Source organism: Vanellus vanellus, assembly GCF_965231255.1.
Source record: "Vanellus vanellus genome assembly, chromosome: 3".
Taxonomy (NCBI): domain Eukaryota; kingdom Metazoa; phylum Chordata; class Aves; order Charadriiformes; family Charadriidae; genus Vanellus; species Vanellus vanellus.
The window spans coordinates 32,352,790-32,378,032 of record NC_138907.1 but is presented as its reverse complement, the minus strand read 5'-3'; the positions used below and the strand labels follow the sequence as shown (position 1 = coordinate 32,378,032).

General features: G+C 45.7%; 1 protein-coding gene across 2 annotated transcripts in view; it reads right to left on the bottom strand.

The window, feature by feature from the left end:
- Positions 1 to 3,394: 3,394 nt before the first annotated feature.
- The window catches only part of TTC7A (tetratricopeptide repeat domain 7A), a gene marked incomplete at its 5' end in the record, with an annotated part of 176,490 nt that continues 154,641 nt past the window's right edge, over positions 3,395 to 25,243 (bottom strand). For both annotated transcript variants that reach the window (XM_082480621.1, XM_082480622.1), the window contains one exon: positions 3,395 to 4,263. In XM_082480621.1, coding sequence (XP_082336747.1) covers positions 4,042 to 4,263 — 222 coding nt within the window. In that variant the 3' untranslated portion in view covers positions 3,395 to 4,041. The remainder of the gene's footprint in view (positions 4,264 to 25,243) is intronic.

The following is a 25,243-nucleotide window of genomic DNA, read 5'->3' as shown; positions in this document are numbered from 1 at the left end:
TCAAACTGCAGCAGTCAGTGCTGTTGCCTACTTTGGTACCCAGCCAGTGAATTTTAAAGTAAACACCCTCCAGGACTGTTCTCCATTTGGATTTATTAGTCATTACCAAGAAAAGATAATTAGCACTTCTGAAGCATTGTGATAATCAGTAGCATGAACTGTTACCAATAGAAACGGACTGGGGTACTTGTGCAGCGCAGGAATATGGCAGCTCTGTTGTACTCCCTGTACAGAACGAGTATACTGGTGGGCAGATCCTCAGCTGGAGGAAACGCTCATAAATACCAACAACTCCAGTGGAGCTAATGACAGTTTACGGGGGGTAAGGCGGGGAGGGGGGGTTGTTCCCTGGCCTGTTGGGCTTCTCCTTCTGTTATCCTGGAAACAGAATCATTTTTGTTACAATATGCAAAACTTCTCCTTGGTCAAAGGCAACAGCAAATACTACTCCTTCACTGTGCAATAGCAAAACAGCAGCTAATTATTTTTCTTTTCTATGCACCCTGCCAACACAAAGGAAAATAACCTTGTGGTGGAATGAGAGGAACCTGGGTATACCTGCATCGTTTAGGCAACATGCCTTTTTTCTCTTCCTCTGCCTAAACTGATGAGAAAACTCTGTTGGACTCAAGTCAGCGCTAAAACTCACAGACTTGGTATTTCACTTATTGTTCCCCAAACTTCCATTACTTATGATCATCTGTAATAATCGTATGAGGGATGGGATGTAAATTTTATGTTCTTAGTCTCAAACCCTGAGCATTAAGCAGGCCAGGCTCCCTGCTATACAAAGAAGTATTAATTACTGAGCCCAGGGAAGTAGGTCTATTAGATTTACCAACATTGCTATCTAGATAAATACTACAATATATAGGCTTGTCTGAAGTAGTTGTCTTTTGTTTTCTGTACCTGGAAGCATGAACAAAATCCATGCTGAAGAACAGAGGCAGCATGTCAGCTTGGGAAGGCTTCTGTTTTGGTGAGCACCAATAACAAAAGTAACTAAAGGATTTACCCCCTAAATACTTGCAAGTCTGAAACAACTGCCCTCTTTCTTGCACTGTACAGAGCATTTCAGCCAATGGGACACCCCTCCAGCAAACGGGTGCTTCGTATCCTCTGGGAAGCATGGAGCGAATCTCAGGATCGAGCCCAATTTCCATGCAAAGTACTTTGTCTGAGATTGACATAGGGGCTGTGGTGTGCTATGCTGGTAGAGGGCAGTTTACCCGTGTAATTCCTATTGATGCTGATGGCATTTACTCACATCCATCTTCCTTGCCGCACCTGAAGTAGAACTCTTAAGACCGCAATTCCTATGCCAGTAACACTCCTTAATGCGCACGACAGAGACAGCACCACCCTGGCGACATCTGACCGGTTGGCACACTCAACGCACTTGTGCACATTTGCACCTCTCCTAGCAAGATGACTGCTGCGGCAAGTCCGATTATTGCCGAGACGAAGTTCGCCTGATGGCAACAAATGTGATGGGCTGGTGGCTGTTTACAAGCTACAGAGGCAGAAATAAACGGGTCTGTGAGTGTTTGCTTCTCAGCTGCTGCTGGGAAACAGGCACCCTCCTGCCAGCTACTTTACGGACCTCTTAAAGCGGTTCCTCAGTCGCAGAGGTGGGTACATAGGTTGTACTCAAAGAGCTGTCCAATACACAGAAGTTGCTACGGCAGCGCTTTACAGATATACATTGCACAAGAAAGCAGTGATGTCAGACCACACTGACTCTTTTTTGTGTCTTACACAGAAGGCTCGCTCCCACCCTGGCAACTGCGGAGCAGAACAAATATCAGAATATAATATCTATCTATATATATCTACTTAAGTCTATTGTCAGATTGCATCTGACTGTGGAACTGGGTTTAAAACACCTGGGTAACAATTTACATATTGTGTCAACAACACCACCTCTTCCCCCTCCCCTTCCCCCTTTCCCACCTGCAGCGCAGAGCAAGCCAACTTCATAGCATCCTTCGCAGCAAAATGGGTCTCTGCTGCGTCTTTTTGTCTTCGTGAAACTCATTTAATTCTGGTACTTTAACACCTACTCCTTCCTCTGCTGCTGGTGCTATTGCAAGGGAGAAATGCGGCCGGGTAACACTGTCTCCTTGGAAACCTGCTTCTGGCCTAAAAAGCTCCGTTTGGTGCCTGTGTGGCACAGGAAAGCCAGAGACCCCACGGGCTGAGCACCTTTCAGGATGGGCTGCTTTCACTCCAGATCCCTCGGTGAACACAGGAATAAGCTGGGCTATTGCACTAGCAAGATTTAATGGGGAAAAAAAATATAATATATTGGCCTGGGAGCGCAGCAGGCTGCTGAGAGCAACCTGAGGGCAGTGTACTTCCGAGGGGAGGCAGGAGCTGATGCTGCCCCGGGGCAGGAGCTCGGCGATGGTGTGGTCCGGGGAGCAGCATGAGAGGCCACCTCTCCATCAGCCTGCAGACTTCCAAATAATTGTAAACAACGCTGACTTCAAGTCCGCTGCCAGAGCCTCAGGCTCTTTAAGAAATAACCCCTATTCATTTATTGCCTGAGGATATTATTATTTCCAGAATGAACTAGTTGCGGATCACAATACTGGGCAGAATTATAGTACAAAGTGTGTTTTAGTGCAAAACTACTTATGAAATAGTCACAAATCTTCTTTGGACAGGAACGGGCACAGAGCCTCACCCTTTTGTGTAGAAAAGTGCCCGCAGCTCATTTCTGCATCATCTTCATCTTGGGACTGGTCTGGATGGGGCTGGCTCTGGCGTGTCGTGTGACAGCGGGGCACCGCTCTGCCTTGCTGCCGAGGCCCCGGGGAGGTCAAGCACAGCTAAGGAGCAGCTTAGCAGGGGTTACGCCAGCTGCGTCCCCCCGCCCCGGTTGTGCCAGCCCTGGGGAGGCCGCACGGATTAGGAGCTCTTCAGATGGCTCTGAAGAGATCACTCCCGCATCTGATACGATATGCAAAATGATGCTGCTCCACTGAAGGCTCAACTCTGTACCTCTAATGTGAGATTTCTACAGACAATCCAAAGATTTGGTTTTAAGACAGAAGTAATTCATATATACACACACTGCCTTCAGCATGCTTTCCCTTAAAAGACTGCTGACATCTTTTGTGTCATGAAAAGATGGATATGAAAAGCTTTGTGCCAGGAATGGTAATGCAGTAGAGCACAGAGTTCAGTCGCTATATACTGGTAATCACTAAAAGTGATGCAATAGGTGATTAATAACAATGAAGCTCAGCATTTATAATTAGCTATTTCATGTAAGCCCTTTTAATAAATATGTAATTGGAGATACATATATGTTTTTGATACTAGTTCAAGTGTGAACTTATTTGGTCTTTGGTCTTTCTGCTTTTGTGAATCAGACTGCGATAGCAGCTTTTATAAAAAAAAAAGTATTTTTAATTTAAATTGGTCTAGGCAAGTGCCACACTAAATATAGTCAGCATCTGCAGTATATAAGAGCAAGGCAGGAAAAAGGATTATGAAAATAGCTGAAATAATTTTGTAAACGGCATATACTGCATGTCTATATCATTTACTTGTCATTCCTATCCTGTCAGATCTGTGTGGAGGCAGCCACATGCTTAAGCACAACTTGGTCAAGTTAGTTGGTGCATTTACTCCTGTTTAGAGCAGGTCTGGGCTTTAATTCAGGGCTTGGGGTTTTTACGTTTAATGAAAATTGAAAGGTGCAAGTGCTTAGAACTGCTGTACTCTAGCATGATCTACTCTACAGACCGTCACCTTGAACCAACACTGTGAAATAAGCCCTGCTCTTAACGTGAACAGGAGGTTAGCCAGGCACCTGGGAAGAAAAAGGCATTCTCTATTTCTGCCTGTTGCAAATTCTTCTACAGCTAGGCTTATCTCAGCTAACCACGTAGACCTGAGCCCCATCCTTGAATTACTTTGTCCAGTTCCAGGTTACAATGGCACTTTTCTGTTGGGCTTTTTTTCTTTGTTTATTTGTTTGGTTTTGGTGTCTGTCCATGGAACGAAGGTGCTTAGCTGCAGGGCAAAGCTTCAGAGCTCCCTGGGTATGACAGTGAACGGGATGACAGGACTGCTGGATTCGAGGTCCAAAGCGGTGAGGAAGCATTCAATGGCTGCTTCATTTTTCCCCTGAGCTTGCAGAACCTCTCCAAGGCTGTTCCAGGCCCTGTGACTGGTAGTCTGGATCCGGATGGCATCTCTGAGGACTTTCTGGGCCAGGTCCCTCCGCCCAAGTCTGTTCAGCACCAGGCCCTGTCAACAAACAAGTGAGGAGCGATTAACAACGGCACAAAATGGATGAAGAAACGGAGCGCCCTGAGCTCCCAGCAAGCTGGGCAGACATGGGAGTGCAGGCGCAGGAGTCCTATGGGGGGGGATCTCCACCTATTTCTGGAAAAGAGAAGCAATCAGCTGTTAAGCTCCGCTCTTTTTGATTGTGATGTGTAATTTAAAAAAACAACTGTGAAAATAGCTTTTTTTTTAAGCAGAGAATGATCCAGCTCTGCAAGTGGTCCATGTTCCTGCATGTTACTGGGAGAGCATATACCGGTGCTATATAGAGGAAAGGCCACAGGCCCTTTAAGCATCCCTCTCTCCTTGAGTAGGTTACTAATAGCTTCTAATCCCCATGAAAATATACACAGGTTCAATTACACTGAGTATCTAAATTAACTCTTGCACATCTGGAACATCCAGCTGAGGCTGAGGTAAAGTCTCTCAGCTCCTACATCTTGACCATGTAGAAAGATCTTTTTTCTTAAGAAATGGGACTAGAGGGACTCAACCCCCTTCCAGGCTTCTAGGGGCAAGGCTGTATGTAACAGCATGGGCCCTCTGTCCTCCTGCCCTCCAATGTAGATCCTAAAGCAGTGTGCAGGAGGAGAAGGGTGGAGGAAGCTTGTTTAAAAAGCTGTCCTTAGGGTAAGAAAAGACACAAGTGGGCGTAACCATCTGGAAGGAACAGGAGGGGGAGGATGAAAGAAGTGGTAGGAAGAACATGTTTTCCTATAGGGCTCGCATGGATGCGTCTGAACCCACAAAGCATCTAATGAGCCAGGCTCCCTTTTAATTATACAGCAGTCAACCACCCCAAGCCCAGGTGGTCATATGGGCTTTGCAGGCCACAACGCATTAGTGGCATTTTTCTGCTTCCTCCTGAAGGTGCACGCACCTTCCACCTCCCACCAGTTTCATCCCGGCCGTTTCCAGCCTGTGGAAGAAGCAGCCAACTCTTTCATGTCGCCTGCCTAGCTCCACACGGCCACTGCCTGCACTCACTCGTGGAAATGTTGGAAAGTGAGATGACTGCCTGACTTCATGCTTTCCTGGGACTACGTAGTATGTGGATGTAGTAATATATATGAAGAAAAACATTAGCTTCACCTTGAATAGATCCAATTGCCGTTAGTGGATACGAAAAGACATAAGCAACCTGAAATCTCTTGCAACCAGAACCCAAGTAAATTTCTGATGAAAGAATGGTGATACTTTTGGAAGCAGTGAAGATCTTGCCTTTGTCTTGTTTTTGTTTTTCCCAAAAAGTGCCATTAGATGCAGGGTGCCTCAGCATGACTAAGACCCTATAGCCAGTGATAGTACTACTACCTACAGATACACATTACTCTGTCTGAGAGAAAAACTAAGAAACACCCATTTAATCAAGTACAGTCAGTACTGTGAAAAGTTTTACTGCTTCTTGCTTGCCCATAACCTTGACCTGAATAACCAACTCAGTATCAAATCTGATCATGTAAAGATGCAGTGGGGATGTTTTTTCTTCAGGTTTCTCTCTTTGTTGGAAAATGGTGAGGCAACGGGGCCTAATCTTACTGTCCCCTTGCGAGCAGGCACAGGTGGCACAGAGGTACCCCGATGGGAGAGGCTGGTTCCTCTAGAAGTAGCTGCCCAGAGACGACCTCAGGCACGTAATGACAGACTGGAAGGAATTTGTGCAATTATAATTTGAGTCACCCGCTTGACAGGGATAATGAGGCATAGAAAGGGCAAGTGGTATGGCCATAGCAAATCTGCTGCTGAGCCAAGAATAGATGGGAGCTATCTCAGCTCAAGTCTGTCCTCAACCACAAAACCACTCTTCCTAAAAACTCTTCCTGTTGTGCTGACTGAGCAGAGCCGACTGTGCTCTCTGGTGGCCGGGGACCCATGGCTGTCCTCACCCTGACACTAAGCAGCATCAAGCCTCTCCATGCTCCTGGAGGGCCGCTGGCCTCGGAGGCACAGGGGCCAGCGAGCCCGTGCAGCTGCTGCCTGTCATCCCTCTCCAACGAGGAGGGGAATTCCCTCCCCGGCTGACATCTCGCGCCTCTCAACAATGCCGCAGTGAAATCCACCTCATCATAAACTGCTCGTGCAGCACAGCTCCCTTGTCTGCCCCAACACCCTTGTTGGTCAAGGACCAGAGGCTGGAGTGACTCCCCCCGCTACGGCTCCCCAGTGGGGAGCCGCTGCATCTCATTTTGCCTGTGGCTGAGGAGGACGGAGCCTTGCATCTAATGGTCCCTGCAGCTGTGTTGCAGCGCTGGGAGGGGGCTGTACGGAAACTCCAGGTACTGTGTTCACCTGGGGGAGATGCTGAAGCGTAGCCCACCGGTAAGTGCAGCACACCTGAACCTTTGCTTGTTGGCATTCAGTGCTTTCAAGCATGCCAGTTTAGCTGAAAAAACATCTGTGAACCCTCAGAATCTCAGGCTCCCCAAAGCCAGGGGAAAGCCTCCTGTTGATGCTGCAGTATACTCCATGAGTGAAAACCGCTATATGTTTTTGGGGGGAAACACATGCTAAAAGAGGTAATGATTCCTCCCACCTCCTCCTTGTTTGCATGTATTATTGTTAGTGCCAAAGGCTGGCCAGGTCCATGGCCTTTCCCAGACATGCCCACCGTCCTGCTCCCCTCTTGTTCTGACCAGGAACATCCCCATGTCTCCTTCTTGCCCATGTGCCTGGATTTCCATGTGGTGTGGGCAAAAGAGGCTGTGCTTCAGACCTCAGCCCAAGCGGAGGTCAGGGTGCGGCCAACCCGCTCTCCAACCAGGCTCTGCAAACGTTCCCAAACCCCAGCGCTGAGACCTACTCCTTCACCCGGAGTGAGCCGTGACAGATGGTGTCAGCCTTTCCAGCCGGGCTTAACTGAACCGGCAGAAATATGCTGCTGGATGTTTAAAGGACAGGTTGAACATCATTAATTCTGCATGCAAGAGAGTTTCCTGCTTTGGGTTTCCTCGCTCCTCTCGTCCCTGCCCTGCTCCTTGCAAACCACAAGCATTTTGGGAGAGCTGGAGGCTGCACAATCCCTAAGCCTCACGAAGACGCAGCACTGAGCACTTCAGTTTTTTGCTTCCCTGAGGTATTTGCACTTGAGAGCTTCTCCTTGCTACTGAATTTCTTATTTCCCTATGGAGTCTGGCTTGCTATAAGCAATGCCTGCATGTTGTTGCTATGTAGGTCCAGCTGGAATCTGCCTACAGTGCAAAAGAAAAAAATTATATATAAATTCAGAAAGCCACCCACTGACAGGCAATTTGCATTTTTATCTGGAAGATATTTAAAAAAAAAAAAAAGATTTTTCTAATGAAAGTTCAGTTCCTGAGTTTCTATGGAAACTCATCTGCTTGGTGTGCATGCATAATTTCATAAAGTCAGATCTCAGGAAGATGAGCAATTAGTATAAACACAAGCAGGAATGTGATTAAGGGTTTCATCCTCTTTTTCCTGAAGATGGAGGGTCGGGCTGGGTTTTGTTGTTTTTCCTTGCTTTGTATTTGTGCTTTTGCCAAATTAACGCAGAAACCGGTGTACAAGGTGGCCTCGCTCCTATGCCACCTCCTGGCTAGCACTGGCACTTCTGGTTTTGCCCGGTTATTTTCCTCCCATAGATGGTGAGTACCTCTAAGTATGGTCTTCTCTGTCAGTGGTGGTGGTACTGAGTCAGGCCCTAAGGAGCAATGAGGACAGCCTTCTTTTTAAACTCAAGCATATTATAAATAGCAAAAAAAAAAAAAAAACCAAACCCAAACCAAAAGGCGAGTGGGAATTATTTTGCTTTTGAGCCCCTGTGTGCAGCACGTTGCTGGGGCTCGCACCAGGCCTGTGCTAGCCACACGTTGGCATTTCATGTGCTGCTCCCATTAATATAGCTGTATAGCGCCTGGTTGCTAACTCACTCACTCAAGGAGGTCTGAGGGTAACTTGTGCAGATTAAAATAATTTTCTTCTTTAGGTCTGAAGACATAAACAGAGAGACTAGTGAAGGTTGCGCTTTCAAGCCAGACTGTAAAAGACGGCGCTGAAAGCACTGGAAGAAATTCATGCGAGGCGAAGGGCTGCGGCACAGCGAAGCTGGTATGGTCTGGCAGTGCACGAAGGCAGAGGGGAGACGGCGAATTTGGTTTGCTGATGTAGGGTGCCTCACGCCGGCAGCTGGACTCCTGAATGTATTGTTTTTAATTTCAGGGGACAGGGGGTGCATATGGGAAATTTTTTCAAAGGTACTTTTGACCTTGTCCATCTGCAAAACAAAACCTAAACCACTTCTATAGTGACACTGGGTTGGACTCCCTTGCCTTCAGTGATGTGATACTTGGTAACTGATACTTCAGTGAGGCTATTTTTGTTTTAGAATAGGAGAGCCATATTTCAATTTAAGTTAGATGAGCAAAAAAGCGACTTGTTTTCAATGTCCACTAATAAAGACAGCGAGCATAAGCCCCACTTGAAGTTCCACTTCAGAAGGTTGTGAAATTTCTGATCTGTGCCTTTATTTCCTTAGAGTTTGACAAAACCTCCTAAAAGGTTGTTAGCTCATAGAAGTCCCAGAAAATAGCGCAGAAAAGACATTATGGAAGACTACAAAACAAGCCTAACGTACAAGCTGGAGTTTATTTTTAGTAATGAAAGTCAAAACTTCCTTTGCAAATGTTTAGTTCAAACACCTGATGAGCAGCAGGGAGTTAGCCTGAGTCTTGGCATCTGCCTTTCCTTCCCCTAAGGTGGCGCAGACTTAGTTGTTCTTTCCTTTGAGGCTTGCATTGGAAAAAGATGTCCAGAAAAATGTTTTATTTCATTCCTGGAAGATTGCTTTTAGTTTTGTTTGCATGGTCACCTCATTCTTGGAGAATCTGGATCGGTGGACTAGACTCTATCCTTCACAAATTGTTTTTAATAATTACTTCAAATGCAACTTCTCTTTTTCTTTGCATGAGACTCAAATTCCAAAGACAGGTTGTCTCTGATGCTTTTCTCAATTGACCAGAGCATTTTTGCCCATCTAAATAACCTAAGAAGTTTCCAGAATAAATTAGACTTTGCAGACTTTGCTGCTGGGCTTCTGCTAGTGCATTATTTAATTAATTTCAAGGTAAATGGGGTACCCTTGCTGTCTACCGCACTCTGTAATACGGACATGTCACTAGTGGTTAGTAGGAGGGTAATCAGCAGCTGGCAAGATCAGGGCATGCTGCAGAAAAGTGCTTGTTCAAAAGTGTGCTTATTCAGCAGAACCCTACAAAAAGCCTTTCAAGATGCATTTGGCACTTGGTGATAACAGTCTCATGTAACAGAAAAATCCGCACTGCTACAGGGCAACATACGCTTCTGTAATTATTTAGCAATCAGAATAACTTGTAAGCAAAATCTGTTGCATAAACCATGAAATATCAGAGAGTCCTTTTGGAAAATGGCAAAGATTAACCCTGGAAATTCTAGGTCTCCTAGAATAAAGACAGACATGTAACTAGCCAATTGCTCTGTGATTCTTTTCCCTTACATTCACGACCCCCGACATTTCTGAGGAGCCAGGATTTTTTTTTTTTTAAGCTGGGAGCAGTGAAGTGAGGTTTTATTGTGCTGTCCCTTAGCCACGCAGCAGCTGGCAGTGTGGGGGGAGCCAATCATCCATTTTGCTGATTCAATCCAGGTTGTGGCGAACCTGAGCTATACATCTGAGCTGTGTTCTCTGAAAATAGGCTGTAGGAATACACAGAACAGTCAGGGTCCACTCGCCAAACACACTGAATCAGACACCGTATCTTAATTTGCTGCCCTAACAAAGGGTGACTGGGATCTGCTTCTGGAGGAAAGCTCGTCTTTCAGTGTTTCTGCTGCCTCTTTTGTGGAGAGCAGCTTTTCCTTCTCTTCCTTCCCCCTCTCCATCTCCTCCGCTGAAGCTGCTGCATCCCCTGTCAGTCAGTGACGCTGAAGTGCTGCATTTGATAAAGCAGAGGAGGGGAAGGAGAGAGGAGGAGAGGGAAGGCAGGCAGGGCCACTGCAAAACGCAGCATGTGGAAAGGAAAAATGAAGGAACAGGACTGGAGGGGGGAAACTGGCGAGTGCTGGGAAAAGCAAAAACCCGAGTTTGCATTACGATTTGTAGCACTTGTGCACTGCCTGTGGGTTTCAACTCAGTAGGTTCAACGCAGAGATTTCAGCTCTGGTACTGCAGGCACCAAAGGCAGCCCAGCAGCAGATTGCTGCTTAAACTTCACTGCAGCATCTTCGTGCGCTAGAGATGAGTATGAGGTAAGAGAAGAAATGAGACTGCAAGGAGGTGTCAGGAGAGACAGACTAGCCGAGCATGAAGACAGCGATGTCTTAAGCCCACCACAGACACGGATAGGCTTTACCAACCGTACTGAGGTAGCTTTGGCACGGAGAGGAGGAAAAGAGAAAGAAAGAAAAGATCAAAAGTGGTGAAGAGCCAAAGAGAGGAACATCCCCTTCCTTAGCTTGCCAATGTGTTTTTTGAGGCAGTGTAGAATTGCAAAGGCACCATCTTGCCCAGGCCCCCCGTGCGGCCAAGTGAAGCCCCCCCCCCCCCCCCCAGCCGAAGGGAAGCGCTGTGCTGCACGCTGCCCTCCGCCCAGGCTTGCTGTCTCTATTTGAGTTCATCAAATGTTAGCAGGGATGTTTGTACCGTGTTTGAAGCTTAAACGTGATAAAACATTTATTGACATAAAAGCAAACCCTAAGGCAGCATTTCAAACCAGGAGGCTCTGATCTCTTCATAGGGAGGCTCATACAAGCCTAGGGAGAATGAAGAGTTTTTCTGCCTTGTTGGATTGTCGTCACTTAAGCTTCATTCAAAGCAGAATTGTTTGCTGCATGCTGAATATTCTCTAGATAGATCTTCCTCTGCTGAGACCTACATAGAGACGAAGCAGCAAGCGAGGAAACCTAACAGGATGCCTTGGCCACACGTTTGAGACTAACTGAATGCAGTATTTGTTTCGCACTCTCTTTTCCTAGGGAAGGCAGTTTTCTCCCAGCTCTGATCTTAGCAGTTGTCATAGTAATGCTGCAGTACAGCGCACAGTAGCTTCAACTAGGACTCAAGCTCATGGTGTCGTCTATATGAACATGCACTAAGAGAAGGTCCCAAACTAATAAGAAATAGTAATTTAGAATACATAATTTATAATTTAAGGTCCCAATTCTGTTATGCACTGTACCTGCTTCCCTGGCAGAAAGCCTTGTTGAAATTAGTGAGATTCAGCCTAGATATATCGAAGTATTTCAAAATATGTGCAGAAGCAAGACTGACTGGCATCAGCAATGAGAGAAAAGGCATGCAAAATGCATGCAGGATGCTGAAGAGCGGCAGGTAACCTGCTGGCTAAAGCACTTGACTAGAAAGCGGGTGCTGTGCTTCACTGGCTGCTAATACATAATAATCTGCCATTACTCAGGAACAATTCAGTGAGCAAGGAGAGGGTCAAGGGACAAGCTTTGGGTGGCAGAAGTCCTGGGTATAAGAGTTCTCAGGCTGAGGAGAGTTGAGAACTCTCCTCTCTTGTGCCCAGGGGGTGCATGCTAACTTCTAGCAAACATTTTTAAGAAGTTAGGGCATCCCCATCGCCCCCAGGGTGAGAAACAGCTCTCCGCCTCTGTTTTGATAGTAAGCAGGTGCCTATGTTCTGTCACACACAGCAAGATGTTGCTGCATATAGCTGGGCAATGTCCAGGTTTAAAACTTGGACACCCAATTAATCTGAGTGCCCAGTGTGCTGTGGCTGATGAACAGGGAATTTCTGGCCGCTTAGGCTTCCTCCAGTGCCAGTGCTGGATCTTTCCCCAACTTTTAATGCACTGCTTTGCAAGTAAGGAGGGGGTGATGTGCACATTTCCTATGCGTGCTATCTTCCCCTCTCTGTACACGGTAAATCTTGCCTGAACGTGTGAGTCATGAACAGGTCCTCCTAGCTAACAGCTTCAGCTCTGCCGAGGGTCCCTCTGAACCTCAGTCCCACGGAACTAATCGCCAGAGCAAGTGCCGCGTGTAGTGTGTCTCCAAGGAAGGGCGTAGCGCGGCAAAGACACGGCTGACAGAAGCACATAGCATGCCAATGTAGATTACAGCAGATGTCTTCTGAAAGGAGAGCCGAGATATTTAAAAAATCTTAATTTGCTTAGTTTTCCACTACTGGCAGCCTCTGGGATAGCATGTTATTAATGACATCCTCCGCACAACTACAGCCGGAGCCTCAGAGTGCAATATCGCAGCTGAGTGCTAAGCTAGCTGAGCTGCTGGGAAACACAGAGCGAGCTGGGCAGGAACGCACTGCTGTGGTCCAGCCAGCGCCTCCGGCTTCTGCTCCGGGGCCTCTGCTCCCGCAAGGAGCACGTTTCCTTATCGTCTCTTAACATAAAATCTCCCATAAATCATGAGCCTCCACGCACAAAGAGATTTTGCTGAATTACAGATAGCATTTTCTGTTATAAGCTCAAAGGAGAACGAATGAAGAAACTCATTGAGAAGATAAATAATTAAAGACTTTTGATAAATACTGCACATAACATTAGTGTAAATGGAAGTTCCAGCGACACTGGAGAGCTGTGGTATTTACATGTTTCCCATTTGTTTGGCAAGAAGGGACTTCTGCTTCCTTTTTTTGACTGTGGCCAGCTCAGTGTATAGGGAAAGCTTGCTGAAAACCTGGAAATCTTGCTAGTTCCCACCCCTTCTGTTTATGCAGCTGTGTCTTATGTACCAGGAGGTAACATATTCTGTTGTTGTGCTACACACTATTTTATATAAAGTATTACTATAGTCTATCACTCTGTCCTGTCTTGGGTGCAATAACAGGCAGCCTAAATAGCACAGAATTTAAACTAATTATAACTGGTTTCCTCATTTGAAGGTTGAAGTATAAAGGGGATAGTCATTCCACCCCTTCTCCCTTCTGACAGTTCCCTGAGCACTTTCTGAAATACTATTTATGAGTTCAGCTGTAGACCAACTTGACTTCTACAATTTCGAGGCTTTAATTTGATCTCAGAGCAAAGCACAGCATGAGGACAATACTGATGAGTAGAGCTGCAGTGGTATCTCGAGGGCTGTGGATGGGAAACCACAACTAAAGCTAGTAATCTTCTGGAAGATCAGGTTGGCGCTCAGTGGAGAGGCGTCTGCTTCAGGGAGAGATCAGGCCAAGGACAATGTCTTCAGGCCTGGATGCAAGTTTTATTCTCCAGAGATGACTGAACCACCCCAGGAACACGAGGGGTTTAAGAAATGTATCAGGCTCTTCTCCTGTAAAGTGTTATACACACTTTAGAGACAGGATCAGAGAAGAGCTGGGGAGTTTTGTCTTTCAGGAATTTATTTTGGTTTCTAAAGTTACATAAACAGAGCCTGAATAATGTGGTAATGAGCACCTCAGGGACACGGAGAATAACTTACCACAACAGAGGAACGCAAGTGATTGGCACAGATAAACAGGAGCTACAGATTCCCTGGAAACTGGGATAATCCACCTCTGAGAAGCAGAGAACCAGCCCTCCAGCTAATGGACTGAAATCTCTGCGCTGCACAGTGGGTCAGATTTGCTCCTTCTAAGGACCCCAAACACCCCAGCAGGTCTGGTCGCTCCCTGAGGAGGGAAATGCGCAGTTCCCCCAGGAGAGGAAAGGGCCACTCATAGTGTCTAAGTGATGGCTTCGGTGTTAGAGAATCACTTATCACCTTGTTTGTGATGGCTCCACTGTGTCCTCTGGATGGAGGAAGGAAGCTTGGCAGCTGCGGAGGAAGACAGTGGGCAACAGACCTGCAAAACAGCTCTGTCAGCTCCTAACTGGTGCTGAGGAGCCGTGATCCGGCTGCCCAGCCAGGGATTTGCTCCGATGGCTGGGCTACTGAAGCTGCCAGCTAACTAGTGGATTTGCAGGGATGATGGCAGCAGGGGAGGGGGAAATTCTGCAGCAAACAGAAAGGAAGAGAGCAAAGTGTTTGCAATTCCTTTGACAGTGAGTGAGCTGACACACAAACTTCTTAATTGGAGCATCCAAAATGCTCATTTCTCCTGTGGGAGCCAGTGACTAGAGGCAAAGACAAGTTCTCTCCCTCAAGCTCAGCTGCTTCGATACAAAAATTTGAGTTAAGAGGCTGCTCTAAGGATTGTTTTTCCCCAAGGAGAGCTTAGAGCAGTTATTTTGGGATATCTGAAGCGCAGGAACATTCCTGGGATTCTGCAATAAGCCTCAGAGTTGGGAAAACAGAATCTGCTAACCAGCCATGGTTTGGAAGGAGGCTACCGATCATCTTCAAAGGCCAAACAGTGTTGCTTTACCGTTGTCCTGCTTGGTGGAGCTGCAAAAGGTACGTGCCAGACAGGCATAATATCCATTGGGAGAGCTTCTCTTAGGGTCAGATTAGAATTAGTTTTGATCACTCTCTCCTCCCCAGCCCATAGCTCACCTATCTGGGACTTGCAGAGTACCACTGTGGTACCGATGGGCAGAAAGCAGCTGTCCCGATTACACTCAGCATGACTGGGGATGCTTCCCGCAATCACAGCCTTACACATGACGAGCGTGAGATCACTTAACGGGGAATTCCAGTGGAGAGCACCGTCCCACAGGAGGCTGCGCTGATGGTCCACCAGCAAGTGTTGCGCTGCTGACGTGCCACTTTTGGGAGGAGGTGTAACTAGCTATGTCACCCTGCAGAGCGGGCTGAAAATAGGATTGCACTCACTGTGCCATGTGGCTCAGTGGTATGTCAGGACATGTATTTTTAGGAAATTCCTCCTTTGGGCAGAAAGGGTGAAGTGCTTGGCCTGGTTTGCAGGCTGCTGGCTTCGCCCAGATCGTTCATACTAGGGTGTGGGGGCATGTTAGCCGCCCGCTGGTCTCTGAATGCTCTTAGTGCCTGGATACAGTGCTAGTCCTAGTTATCTATTGATCAGGGTGGCTGGGGACGGGTAAAAGACGGGGCTGGACTGCTGCTGTGCTTTTCTTTGTTTCAATGCATGCACGCTTGCCCTCTCTTTTTGCTGGTGCTTTTCAGAGAGGGAGCCGACCTCCAACAGAGGAGGGCTGGAGAAAAAAGTAAGGAAGATCAGTGTCTTGGGAAGAATATGGTCTCCGAGGAGCAGCAATAAAAATGTACCTTGCAGAATGAATGTATGAGGGCAACAGGGAGCTCAGAGAAGAGAACTCATGTAGAGAAGAGAGAGAGAATGAGAGAAAGAAGGAAAAGCAGATGGTACGTAGGGGATTTAAATAAGCTCCTGGAGAAGCAAAGAGGGGTCTGACTTGGTGAGGTACTTTTTAGGCGCAGCATAATGAAAAAATGCAGTACATCTCCGTGCCCGGCCAGTTACTGATACATAGCCAGTGCTGTGACTTGTCTGACCCCAGGAGAAGGACAAGGTAAGGCAGCGCTGGACTCGGAATCAAATTCTTCTCTCTGACAGACACTTGCCAGCTTCCTCTTTTCCCCAGACATCATTCCTATCAGGCAGCATGTGTTCAGCTCCAGCATCTGGGTTGTGATATTTTGGCAGCTGCACAAAATCTCTGCTATCAAATCCCACCTGCCAGTCTCATGTCTGCTCCCACAGACCTTTGCCTGTTAGCAAATGTTTCAAAATCACACTGCCAGGCACAGCACATCATTCTGCAATCCTAACTCAGGCAAAAAACCCTCACGCCAGGACTCCTTTTAACTTCAGTGGGCTGCAGGAGGGAAAGGCTAGAGGACAGGCCTCTGGCTTACAGGCAGAAATATTCATTTAGGTCACAGTTTGCACTGCGTTCTTTTCACCGCTAATGTAAACCAGCTATTTTCCCCCTGAATTATCTGAATAATACTATTTTGTCTGTGACATTTTAAGAAGCTTTCTTTTGAGACTTGTTCCGTGCTATAGCTGTGCAGTAAGAAAATCCGTGAACTTTGTTCACCAGAATGTGTTCATGCGAAGTCGTTCTCCCCTGCTTTACAAATTCTTCCTTTCCCTTCTCTTGCTTCTTAGCAGTCCCAGGTAAGCAGTATCACCAATGGGATGTGTGCATACTGCATGTTTCTTTGTAGTTGAAACAGTTCATTAGTAAACAAAATGCTGAAATACAGCTTGCTCATCTACCCCAGATAAGAGATCTATCCACAGAAATAACTGCAATTTTTAATTCTGTACAGGGAGAGAGGACTTAAACCTCCACATAAACAATCTGTTTCACAGATCTATTTCACAATCTGACTTTCGCCAGCGTAAACCTAGGCAATGAGGCTGTGGTTTTGGTGCAAGAGGACAACATCTCTTTGAGATGGTCTAAGCTACTTGCTTATTATTTTTTTTAAAAATTGAAAGAGTAACCTGGTCTAGTGGAAGGTGTCCCTGACTATGGCAGGGGGGTTGGAACTAGATGATCTTTAAGGTCCCTTACAACCTAAATCATTCTATGATTCTATGATTATGGTATCTCTAAAATTGCAAACAAAAGACACAATCAGTGCTTTTTGATGTGGACATCTGTCAGCAGAGAAACAACTGCTAATTGTCATGTAATAACCACACCAGACACTTCCAGAGCAGTCATCTTTCTGGAAATCAAGCATAAAAAAAATGTTACTCATCCAAGCATCAAGCATATTTTGTCCAGATCTGGCTGCATTTTTGTAACTGTTTAAAACTCCAAAGTGATATGATGCTTTTTTATAGATGGATATTTGAGATCAAAATATTTAACCAAAATATAGCAGTCTAATTTTTTTTTGTTGGCATGTGATTAAGGTGTTTAGCTTTATAATCTTAACATTTGCATTTTAGTTTTAGAAGTAGACTGAGCAAAGCTGATACTCTCTCATAAATACAAGCACATGGGATTTGTAGAGAATTGGTTCAGCTGCAGAACTATCTAGTTGCACTTCACCATTCAGAGAAGTCCTTGCTCCTACAGAAGCACCATAGGAGCTGTCAGTTTGGCAGGTACATGGTGGTACATGAGCTCTGAACAATGTTAAAGCAGCACAGCGCTGTCTAAAACCACGTGCGGGGAGGAATAGCTAATTCTGTTTTTATTAAAGGATTGACTTTAGACAGCCTGCCATCTACAGAAACCATACACGTGATTTCCTGAAGCATCTGCATACCTCCTTTGCAGGCATGGGCTCATCAGCCCATCACGTAATTGAAAAGAATGGAAAAAGCAGTTGCAACCTCTCCAGAGACAACAGGTAAGGGGATGACTTCTAATGACTAGTAACCTGAACCAGGCTTGAATTGACTGAAAACTTCTGTAGAGTATCTCTTGCTTAGATGGCACCAGAGCTGTGTGCACTACAGACCAGTTATTTTACTGATTATATAGTTTGGCAGCAGTCTAATGTATATGGAGGAGGGAAAAATGATTTTTTCTTGAGAACTGCCAGAGGAAAAATACTGGATCATCAGGAAAGAGGGTAAAATCAATCTCTCGTGGTTTTCAGCAATCCAGTGAAAAAACTCAACTGCCTAAATATAATGAACTGGGTAACTCCTGCAATCACACAGAACCATACACATAAGATACATTTTAGTGCTGCCCACAGACCTAAACAAATAAAAAGTAATCACAAAATTTGTGCAGGACACTTACAGAGCAGCAGAACCCCTGGCATTGCATCCATTCCTGTGTCTTGCAAAGCCCTTTCACTTTAATGATGTTGGTCTGCCTTTGTGCTAGGAGGAGCAGGCACGGGTACATTAAATGAACGAGCCTGCATCTCTGAGATGTGGAGGGAGGCAGCAATGTGGAAAAGACACACTGTGCAGCAGTATGACACGAGTCCAGCGCTCATGTGTTTGGCGAGCAGCAAGCAAGGGAGATGGGCATCTTCAGTTGTTGTTGTTGTGTCAATGCCTCAGCAAAAACACAGGCTCCAGCAGCAGCCCCTGATGGGGATGATGTACTTGTAAAACATTTACATTTTCAGCAGGATGTTTCTAATTAGACTCAATTGGTTTGCACACCTGCTGGGAGTGACTGCTCTGCACCTCATCTCCCTCTCCTACTTGAGCACAAAGAGGATGCAACTACCGAGGCTACCACATAGCACTGTGTTCCTTTTGTGCACTGACAGTAATTGAGAAAATGGATGGCAACAGCCGTGTTTTGCATTTGCTACTGTTGTAGGAAGTGCTTTCTTTTCTCCTCCCCCCCCCCCCGAGCATAAGACTGCTCAGGTTTTACAGCCCTTTTGCAAGGGTGGGGGATTGACATGGCTTTATGTAGTTTTTCAACTGTAGGGCATCATAATTGATACCAATAATAAACCCCTCAGGACTGAGGAAAGTACCCGTACAGATCCTGACTACGATCGGATCGATGGGGAAAGGATGGTACTGAAGCACGCGCAAGGCAGAACAGCCAGTTGTCACTTATTAAACGCCTTTTAGCCTGTCTTACAAGCACAGCCCGACTCGAACGTTTTAAGAAGGGGTTTTATCGATACCGTGTTATATTGTCTGAGGTATCTATGGTTTTGCCCAGAAAGGTCTAAGACAACCAAACCTTCAGAGAAAGCTGCTGAAACTGTGTGGACAGCCAGCAGGACTTCTGGTTTGTGGTTACTGTCCTACGCTCCCTTTCTATATCTTTAGGGAGCCAGCACTTGTCAGTGAGATGTAAGTCATGCCTCAAAAGAATACTTGAATGTATTGGCCTTGTTGTACTGCAGCATTGCCCTGCTGTGAATTGAAAAAAAATGCGTTTACCGTGCCGTGGCAGCAGGTCAGCATCCCAAATGTTCTCCCCTCCAACGAGCTCGCTGGGTCAGAATAATTCTGTTTTGGATTGTACAGGACAGTCTCCTGGGTAACACGCTTCACAGCAATGCTCGGGGGGAACACGCCCTTGAATGCAAGGCAGTCAATGAGATTTATAATTACCGTGTTTTATAACCTCGTTCATTCAGGCAGGGAAGGATATTGCTGAAGAGATCTCAAACAAGAGAAATTATAGGTTTGCAGCTACACAGATAGCTGTCGTTAATATGATTTGAAACCTGGATGGCTCTTTCGTCCGCCCTGCTGTCCAGCGAAACACAAAAAACGCACAGAGTAGTTTTAAATTCAGGCGGCAGTAGGGCACAAACCTCCCAACTTCAGCTACCCTCTTCCAGCATAGGGGATGTAAAATCCACTCCGTATCACCGAAATCTTCTGATTGCATTAAGCAAGGTCTTGGCTCAAGGCCAGGCCGCAGCTGTCCCTGTAGCAGCAATGACGGCCCTCCCTCAGGGTGCTGAGCCACGGGCAGCATCCAGCTGCATTTTCACACACGCACACATGTAAACTGTCTGAACATGGTGGTGTTAGTGCTTCTGGGATGACAAACCAAACCTATAGATGTCTCATCAACAGCAAGCTCCATGCAAAATGCGTTTTATTTTCGGAAAAGCCTGGAGGTAAAAAAAAAAAAATAAAATCTCCTGGTACAGTTTATCTGATGCTTTGTTTGTGAGTGTCCTTGATGCATAACAGCATGCTATCATCTCTAAAGATTAAAAACAATCCCTTCTTATTGCTCTGCTGGGTATTTTCAAAGAAATTCACGCACAGATGAAAACAAATAAAAACAATGCCCAACGGCTCTGCAGAGATCCCGGGCCTCTAGTTTCAGGTAGTCTGGAGACAATTTTAAACAAACATGGACCTCTTAAATCCTTGGATACAGCTCCGGTGAGGACATGTTGGCAAAACTTCAGTAGCTTTAATGGGGTGAGGCTGGTTGAGGATTTTCTACGTCATCTCCATTTAGTGGTTTTTAGGGTATAGCTCAACTAGGATCTAGAGTTTATCACGTGCAATACTGGATTTTCATTATTTTTTAAATTGGAGCTTCAAGTTAAATAATAACACCTTTGTTCAGGCTTGGTTTAAACAAAATTCAGAGTAGCTAGGTTGGTTTTCATGATGTTAAGGTTTGGGGTTTTTGATGGACTGAGGCACGGGTGAAGAAAGTCACCCACCCTCCTATCATCAGTGCAGGACTGGGGCCCAAAATGACAGAATTAAACACAGGATAAACCGAGTGCGCCTCTGGCACTGATGAAGGAACAGTTCAGCTCGCTTCAGTTAACATGTCTTTTGCTTTTACCCACTTGGCTTTACTGTTCAGAGGATCTGGCCCAGTATGAGAATGAAATCCCTCCCCCAGCCCCTGTTCTGCTTCCAGCCTTTGCTGCTGGCTAGCTCTGATGGACAGCTGCAGGAGTTTCTTAAGGAGAAATCTATGTGACACTGCTGCACTTAGGAAAAGTCTGAAAATAGGCTTTTTTCTTTTTCTTCACCCCTGCTTAGGCACCAGCCTTGCTGAGGCTGAAAAACACTCTGCAAAGGTATACTTGAGTGTTTGGTTTTTAAAGCCTGGGCAAACTTGTTCACATGATCACTTGCAAGGCAAAACAACTCCAGACAGAACTAGCCTAAGATGCTTGCGTCCAACGCATGATGCAAGCATTGATTTATGGGTGCTGGTGGGATGGTGGATAACAGGGATAACGCTGAATAAAACCCGCGTTCTGTTGCTGATAAACAGCCCCACAATGCAGTGTATCGCAGTGCACGGGAAGGAAGCCACAGCAGGTCACAGTCAGATCATACCTACTGCACAGTTTCATCCCATTTTTTTAAAAAAATCTCTTTTATTTTAAAATTAACTTTATACCTGCTATGCACTGCCCACCTGCTTTACTGCAGTTGAAGTGTGTTTGCTCTTAAGTCTGTATGCTGGATGGGTGTTGAAACTTCCCTCAAGGTTGCTGACCACGACTGCCGTTAGTTGGTTACTTGTGGTATAAGAGCACCAGCAGCAGCACTTAAGATGTACAGTATCGCAAAAAGCCAGTTGCTTTCAAGGCCTTCTTTGCCTCGTCTGCTTTGGATGGGGATTACTGGAAGCACAGAGACTTTGTTTGGGATAGTTACTTTTCTCTCTTCCCTGGTTTACCTCTGGGAGTGCTGATTTCCAGAGGAGCTGTGGAAGCACCAGGTTCTTGGGTTGCGTGAAGTGAGGGACAGTAAAGTTCAAGCACAGTTACTTAGGCTTGTCAAAGCTACATGTAGCAGTGCCAGCCACCTGGGGAAGGGGTGGCATCCACACCTACCCATCTGCTTCCCCAACCCCTTTCCTTGAGAGCAACAAATCCTGTCTAACATCTCAAGCCTAGGTAGTGTTAAAGGCACAGCATAAGTTTTTCTTCCTTGCCCCAAGGACTGAGATATGCTGCCATAGATACCTAAAAGCCATCCTAATTCCTTTTAATTTGAAAGGTTTCTCCTTTCACTCTGTGGTATCTGAGCAAGGGAAGTCTTTTCTAAAGGGATCTCTCTTCTAATAGGAGATGCAGAGAAGCAGTCCCTCTGGTTCTTCTCAAACTGTGACAGGCTCTATGACCACTGAGATGGAAAAAGTTTGTGAGTCGTCCAGTTCAAAGTATGCAAAAATAGCAGGGCTGCGCTTCCAACAAGGCTGCTCTTCTGTCTCTGTTTGATGCCAGCTCGTGAGAGTGACATTGAGTAGTACAAGACTATCAAGATTTAATCCATTTACAGAATTTCAGTTGTATGAATTTGATTTGAAAGTATTCACGCTACATGTATATATCATGACATGTCATAGCTGCCTGCATTGATGCTACATTATGTGAGCATTCTAATTCCAGAGACTAGCTACATTGATAAAATCACTTAGTACAGCTGACCAAGCTAAAAATAAATTTATAAAAAATAGGCTGCCTTTTGGCTCAAGGATCTCGCACATACGCCATTTTTACTTTGTGATGCTGCTAATTTTGATGATGCTATTTTATATTTGCTGGTTTGGGAAAGCTGCTTTCAAACAATGGGTTACTTCCAAACCATTTCCTTTGATTGTTTTTCATTCACCATTCAAAGTAAGAGATTAGTTAAAAATGGCATACGCTTCCAGTCTGCCTGATTTGCTGTGTCAGCCAGCAATAGGTCTAGTGGGAGGTGTCCCTGCCTATGGCAGGGGGGTTGGAACTCCATGATCTCCAAGGTCCTTTCCAACCTAAATCATTCTATGATTCTATGACATAAGATATAAGAGGGAATTTCTCAGAGAATGCAAAATCTATGAGCTGAGAAAGTCTTTCAGTCACCACTGGTGACTGTGGTGACATTCAAAGAGAAATAATTTAAAGCTGCAGAAATGTGAAATTAACAGTTATCTCAAATACCTGCACAATCATTTATCATAAGCGAAAAGCAGTTCTGAGCTTTCAAGGTTGCTTGTTTGACCTATTTGTGGTATTCCAGGAATAACAGCAAGGAATGCTAAAGTGACGGTTTCTGCTCCTGAAGCCTGGAAATCTCCAGGGCTTGTGGGTTTTATCAGTCTCTCTCTCTCTACATTTATTTACTTTTCTTGCTCTCAAGGCAAGACACTTTTCAGGCAAACAGGATACCAAATGGTCCATGAAACTGGTGCCGAAAATACTGCAGGCAGTTTTGCTCTTGATGTGCATGAAATCTGTGCAGAATCTCTTACTCCCACTGAAGTCACAAGGAGAACTTATATCTACCTGCAGAAGCCTGTCCTGAACTATCCTCACGTACTTAATCTCAGTTCAGAAAAGATTTAAAAGCTGTGGGTCCGGCTGTATGTTAACAAGTCTACACATTCTCCTACAACATCAAGCTTTGAGCCTCACACAATGCAGTATGGGATCATATATGACTTTAGAAATGCTTCACTGTGGCATTTGTTTAATTTGACTTAGCTTCATTTGTCAGTATTAGTCACTCCTGTGCTCTGCTGAGCTGCAAAGTGACAGCCTCAAAGAGAAAATACCGCTGCCTGCCAATCTGGCACAAAAATTACTATAACTGGAAGTTCAGAAATCCTAGAGATTTTGGTTAGATGCAAGGGAATAATACTGCTCTCTTATTAAAACCCATACAATCCCATAGAAGTGCCAAACTTGCTCAGCATTAGCTGCTTTGGGGAACACTGCCCCGGGGAATATTTACAGAAGGACGAAGCTAACCTTTCTCCTTGTTTAAAAAAATAATCACGGTCTCAGAGCTGCTTGAGAATTTATTTTAAAAGCAATTCATAGTTCATCCTTCGCTACCAATTAGTTTTGGCCAAGCTGGTATGTTATGTGTAAATGTGCTGAACAAGTGCTGTATTTCAGCTGTACGCTGCCTCTTTAGTGCTGGTTCATGTCATGTTCAATGCAGGTGTTAAGGTCTGCAATACATAGATTGGCCTGACAGATTGCGGAGAAGAAGGGGGAGCTGTTGCTTGTAACACAAGGAGAGAGAGAGACCACAAGGATGAGTCTACCACTGAACGGACACGATGTTTGCTGTGCTAATAGCAAGCAGCAGCTTTTCATGACCTTCAGGGTTAACAGCCCCAGACGTATGAGAGCCAATGCACTGGCAGTGGTTTCCCAGGGGCTCTCCATTTCAGCTATCCAGCGTAGCCCTCATTCAGCCTCCCGCTCTACTCGCTTCAGGATCGCTAACTGCTTATAAACCAGGCTTCACTCTTTCAACAAATTAGACTCCTCCTGCTCTGGCTAGCTCTGCGAGGAAAGTCCTCTTGAGAATCCGGCTCTTCGTTCTTACTCTGCTCTACCCTGGGGCACAGCCCACCTACCAAATGGCTTTGGGGACCTGTCCCATTTCCAAAGCATCAGACCCCAACCAGAAGAGATTGCTTAAGGGATGCAGGAGATGCTCTTTCCATCTAAGGTTTCATAACCAAATTTGAGCCTGTTGAATCAGCTGACACTACATTTCTTGTAGCTCCGAGGTACAAGACAAAGGGGTTTGCGTACACACATACACACGCATTTACTTCCCTGCTGTAGCCCACATCGGACACCAGAACCATTCCAGCAGCTTGCCCATTTACAAACAAACACTGAAAGCACAAAATCACAAGGTCACACTACGGTCCCTCCTACCAAAGGTGTCTTACTCCAACAGTTTGCCAATGACTAGTGATTTCCCAACAGGCCTAACTTTATCCCATTTGTCTGCATACCATTCCTTACCGTCAACAGTGCGGAAAAAAATACTGAACATTGTGTGGCTTTCTGTACAAAGGGCACTGTGGGTTACTGAAAAAATAAGAGTTGATACCACAATCTCAGCATAACTCAGAGATGGCAGCTCTATATTTTATTTAAGCACTGACCAAACTTAATCTTTTACTTATTCTGAGTGTAAAAGTCTTACTTTCTGTAAGTGATCATTATGTGCGATTCGCCTCTGGCCCTTAACGACACAGGTCTTGCTTGTCACTTCAGTGCCCCAGTCTCACTGGAGCTTTAAGAGGAACTGCATTTGCTGAACGGTGACATACTGCACCTGGGATGGAATAACCCCATGCAACTATACGGGCTGGACACCAACTGGGGAGAAGCAGGTCTGCAGAAAAGGACTTAGGGATGCTGGTGAGCAACAGCTGAGCAGGAGTCAGCATGGCTGCCAGTGCAGTGCTGAAGGCTAATGGCATATTGCGCCTTAGGGGATGCATCGCAGCAGACTGAAGTAATTATTCCCTTCTATTTGGCATTTGTGAGATGGGATTGAGAGTGCTGTCACCAGTTTTGGTTCCCCAGTACCAGGAAGATGATGACAAACTGGAGAAGGGCAGGTGGGGCGCCACTGAGATGGCTGAGGGGACCATGATATTATGAAGAGTCTGGGAGAGGAGCATTTATTCATCCTTTCTCTCTCCAGGCTAAGGAGGTACCCGACTGCCATCTTCAGCTACCTAATGGGTGACTGGAAAAGAGACGGGACTAAATTTTTCTCAGAGGTGCTCAGTGGCAACAGATGGAGGTGCAGCAAGGGAAATTCTGGTTGCTTAGCTATTAAGAAAAAATTCTTCACAAGGAGTGGTGCAGCATCATAACATGGGCCCAGAGAGGTGATGGAATATCCATCCTTGGAAACAATCACAGCTCAGCTGGACA